This window comes from Ruditapes philippinarum, unplaced genomic scaffold, assembly GCF_026571515.1.
Source record: "Ruditapes philippinarum isolate M1 unplaced genomic scaffold, ASM2657151v2 ctg7696_1_1_1_1, whole genome shotgun sequence".
NCBI lineage: Eukaryota > Metazoa > Mollusca > Bivalvia > Venerida > Veneridae > Ruditapes > Ruditapes philippinarum.
Genome location: NW_026864286.1, coordinates 9,357 through 14,270, shown reverse-complemented (window position 1 = coordinate 14,270; position 4,914 = coordinate 9,357). Strand labels below are relative to the sequence as shown.

The 4,914-nt window shown below is 31.6% G+C and overlaps 1 protein-coding gene across 1 annotated transcript; it reads left to right on the top strand.

Moving 5' to 3' along the window:
• Positions 1 to 1,648: 1,648 nt before the first annotated feature.
• On the top strand, positions 1,649 to 3,996 carry LOC132725063 (uncharacterized). The gene is made up of 3 exons (XM_060710056.1): positions 1,649 to 2,044; positions 2,755 to 2,881; positions 3,560 to 3,996. The coding sequence occupies exons 1-3, from the start codon at positions 1,912 to 1,914 to the stop codon at positions 3,801 to 3,803; spliced, it is 504 nt and encodes a 167-aa protein (XP_060566039.1). The 5' UTR covers positions 1,649 to 1,911; the 3' UTR covers positions 3,804 to 3,996.
• Positions 3,997 to 4,914: the final 918 nt, after the last annotated feature.

The window sequence follows — 4,914 nt, the reverse complement described above, 5'->3', positions numbered from 1 at the left end:
TTTTTTATTGTGGGTTTAAATTAATTTCCCCTATATTTGGTATTTTAAATTTTTTTTTTGTTGGAAAAAAATTTTTTTAAGTTTTTTAAAATTAAAAATTTTTTCACCAAAAGAAATTTTTTTACCATATTTTTTGGTTTTTTTTATTGGTTTTAAAAGGTTTAAGTTGTAAATTTTATTTTTTGTTTCGAGTTTATATAATCTTAATAAATTAAATTTTTTTTTTTTGATTTCTAAAAAGTAAATTAAAAAAGAAATTTCTAATTTAATTTTTTCCTGTGTAATTTTTTTGGGGTTTTTTTTTGGGTAATTTTTTTGCATTTTTACCCTTTTTTTTAACAATTTTAAAACAAGCTATTTTTAATGATATTACGGAGGTTAAAAATTTTGGGAGTTTTTTTTGCAGGGAAAAGGTACCTTTAGGGGGCAAACAAAAAGCACATTTTAAAGAGTAAAAATTGGTTTCCGATTTTAATTAACCCAAAAAACTTTTGGCTATGGAAAAAATTTTCAAACCTTTTTAAAGGTGATTGGGTTTTGGCCCAGCCCCGTATGACCCATTAAAAATTTTTTTTGGGTCTTCAAAGGCGGTAAACCTTTGAAGTTAAAAAGTTTGAAATAATTAAAAAAAAATTTTAAGGAATTTTTTTATTGGGTTAAAACCCCAATTTACCCTAATTGGATTTTCAAAAAAGGGGTCCAAATGTCAAAGGGTTCACATTGAACCCCCTTGTAAGGTTTGAAACGGTTTCTGAAATCAATAACTAAAGGACGCTTAGGCCTAGAAACTTTCCAAACTTTTGTATTTTATGATTGGCATTGCCAGCAGATGACCTCTAAATTGATTTTTTTGGGGTCAAAGGGGGTCCAAGGTCAATGTTCACATTGACCCTTGTAGGGTAAAACGGTTTTTCCATCCGAGTTAAAACTAGAGAACCCTTATGCCTAGGGGAACTTTCAAAAACTTTGTATGATGGATTGTCCTGACCAGTAATGACCCGTTATTGATTTTGGGGTCAAGAAGGGGTCAATGTCATATTGACCCCTTGTATTAATGACAGTTTCTTGACCAATTTTACTCAAAAACTTAAGTTGGGCCTTGGTTGATATTTTTATATTAAAAAACTAAAAATGCCCCTTTTGGGATACCCCATTTTTAAGGTCTTTTGATAAAGACAACCCTTGGGCTGTCATTTAAAGAGGGCCCACATTTAAATTTATAAAAAATTTTTGCAAAATATTATTTGGTAAGATTTGTTTAAAAACCCTTTAAAAAAGCTGCACACAACCTATTGGGGGCACAATAAATTTTTTACCTTTGACTTGTCAACCAGTAGATACTAAAACCCTTATTAATTGTTTTTTTTCCTGGGGCAGAAGTCATGCTAATAACCTATCACATGACTAATTGGGTGCCCATTTGGGGGGATACATGTTTTTTTCAAACATATCTTTTTTGATTATTTGCATTGACTCCGGGCAAATTTGGTTCAATTTTTGGGAAATTTGGGGCACGGAGTTTCCTTGGTTTTTCCGGGCATTTATTAGTTCGGTATTATTAAATTTTCATGTTTTTTCTTCCATGTAAAATAAAAATATATATTTGTATTCTTCATTTTACTTGAGATGTTTCATCGAGCTAATAATCTTCCGGATAAATTGTGTTTGTAATAAGAAGAAAATCAATTTTATTATAATTTCGGTGGTTTTCAATTCCCCTCATCTTAACATCAATCTTTAAAAGTAATTTGAATTGGATATTGTTGTTCACAGTCTGCTTTCAATTTAGCCGTTATCATTGTCGACTTCTTTTAACAATTCAATAGAACTGATAAATATATTTTAACATTTTAACACAACACTTTCGGCTAAAAAGATAATACGAAAACGCCTCCATTGACTACACACACGATGATGCCCCACACAGAAACAATGGGAAGCAGCTTCGATGTTCAGATAAGACCTTCAACTGTCAACCAAGCTACAACATCTTTCAGACATTCCTCAGTACGCTCATCAACAATAACTGCTGCTTCAGTCTTAGGTAGTAAATGTTTGATTTTTTTAAATTTCAGTGAACATTGCATTTCACAGACACTCTTACCAACACCGTCTTTGTGTTGACCAACAATTTTCGATTTTCATATTACTGAAAACAACAATTTGGTCACACGAAATTCTATGATAAAAGAGATGACTTTGGTTTTGATATAATATTAAAATATCCATTTAAACATTTGGTATGGTTTATGATTGGAAGTAAAAAAAAATATTCGCCCGATTATCTCAATAAAGAGACTAATGGAGAGGAGAGAGATGGAGACGCTGGTTCAATCCCCGGACGAGACAGAAATTTCTCTATGGACTTTTCTCGTACATTGAAAGTATTTGTCAGTTATTTCTCATAGCCAGTTAAAAAATCTCAAGAAATGAGTAGTCGGGCACTGCTGACGAAGCTGGTCACTTCTGGTTAGTTTTCAAGGAGAGACGGTTACATAGATGGACCGATGAGATACAACGAAAATGTATTGTATTCGTTTCAAAACCAGAATAATAACCACACAGAAATATAATTGCAATAATATACATGTATAACTAGATATTTCTACCATAAAAATCAAGCTTACGTAAAATGTCTTGATATACTATTTATAACATTAACAAGCACTTTTGCATACAACAAAACTTACCAATCATGATATTATGGAGTTCTACCTTACGATGTTTAATTATAATTATCTTCTCCGTACTAAGTCCCTGGTGGAACAGTCTTAGATGTCGACAATGAAAGACCTGTATACATATGGTACATTGTAGGAGCAACCGTAGTCTGCATTTTAGGCATTTTACTTGTTGTTGCTACAGTCATCATTGTACGACGGTAAGTTTGTTTTTCCATTCTCTAAAATTTAATTGTATTAGAATTTCAAAATATAATTCCATTTCATTTAAAAGTTTTAGGAAGTTCTTAAAATGTGTAATAATTTATCTTTGTAAGATTCAAATACTACATATTTATTGAAAATCATTTTAGGACGAATATTGAGATAAAGATAAATTCCGATATGTTAAAAAGTAATCTGTTATTAATATTATTATCTATTATAATCTGAAATCTGGAATAAAACACACCTTTTGAGTTTTATCTCCTCTAAGCGCACGGCCACGCTTATAGCAGAGTTGATCAAACCAAAATAGTTGTTATAATGCCTGTGTTGAAACCGCCAGGGGTAGGCAGTTGTTTTCGTGAGCCAGAAACTTTAAACACATTGATTATTTCGTGTTGGCTCCAGGAACGGATTCGAAAGTGTTTCAATAAGCATAAGCATATAATTTACATCACAGTCGAATATAATGAAATGAATTTGTATAAACTACATCAAATACTGCAAATACAGAAACAAACCAACTATTTGTAAGTTGTTGGGTGGTTTGTGATGCCATGATCATAGTTTTATATATTTATTTCCTTGATTTGTGATCATTACGCGTACATATACACAATAATAAAAGGGCACTATATTAAATCTTTACATGCTATATATTTTCTTAATCACAGTAGAAGAAGATTTGCCACAGAACACACACCAGATCGTGATGATGATACTTCTGAACAAGTTCCAGAATATACTGAACTAGATATTACACAGGCAAATGCTAATCCATACTCGGCACTAAGTAAGATCTCAAACAGATATGCCAGGGACAAAATTGATTCAATGAATAGTGATGCAACTTACTTAACGCCATGTGCCTCTACAAATCCGGATGTTTCTCACGAATATATTAATATTGATGCTTAAGATACTCGTGTGAAGATTGAAGTGCAAATATCTATTGAAGATATATAATCCGTAGCACATTTTTCACGTTGATCTTATTTTTGTAAATATTTTAAATGTTCATTGATAAAAGGATAATTGTTTTTGGATGGTAAATGTGCATCAATATGAACTGATCAAAATATACATATTGAAAAAAAAAACACAAACTTCTTTAATAAATTATTACTCTTGGCAAGCAGAAATTAGAATGTCAGGATAAAGATGTTTAAAATATCTATATTTTTCTAAAGAGAAATAAAATCTCTCAGATGTGTGAAAATTATCTCCTTTTAAATTTTGTGTTTACATTGATTCAAAGAAAAGTTACAAAAAGCCAACAATTGTCAAAATGTAAATGTGTTTGAATATTACGCAACATAGTAGCTTAACTGCAGCAGTCACTTGATATACATGCACACGTTCAGCAGTTGGATTCAAAAATTTATCAAAAAATCTCAAAATGTATAGAAACATAAGATATTATGCCGGATTTTTATTGATACTTAATAAATATTTTTGACACGAACACTTAGGTTTTATTTTAATAACATATCTAAACCAAGAGTTCATCTTAATCATGGAGTAAGGGTATTATCGTCCCAATACATAAGGAAGGTGATTATGTTAAGTTATATAAACAATAAGTCTGTTCTTAATAAAAGAAACTTGCACCTTGATACTTTAAGAAACTTGCACCTTGATACTTTTCTGTACAAACTAGAACTGCCACTGTCATGGCGTCAATACTCCCCGCATACAATTTTTTCAGAATCAACAGTAGTCATTTAGAGTTCAAAGACAACCTCCCAGCCAAATCTGAGGAAGGTAAGCCAGTGCATTGCTAAGTTATGTATTCTACATGTTTATAGTGGAAAAGATCAAAGTGAACTTTACTCTTGACCTACTGACCTCAAAACTGAAACTGCCATTGAATGACTTCAATACCCCCCCCCCCATTTCATGCAGCCTTACCTGGAGGTGTTTTATGATGAATGTATGAGACCATTTGAGCAGACAAGCTAATTGTAATAAAAGCCCCTGTGACCTTGACCTTTGATCAAGTGACCTCAAAATCAATAGGGGTCATCTT

Excerpts from the sequence above, each read along its gene's own strand:
- LOC132725063 (XM_060710056.1), top strand. The coding sequence starts at position 1,912 with ATGATGCCCCACACAGAAACAATGGGAAGCAGCTTCGATGTTCAGATA. Across the intron at positions 2,045-2,754 it reads AACTGCTGCTTCAGTCTTAG|TCCCTGGTGGAACAGTCTTA; the intron begins GTAGTAAATGTT and ends CTCCGTACTAAG. Across the intron at positions 2,882-3,559 it reads ACAGTCATCATTGTACGACG|TAGAAGAAGATTTGCCACAG; the intron begins GTAAGTTTGTTT and ends TCTTAATCACAG.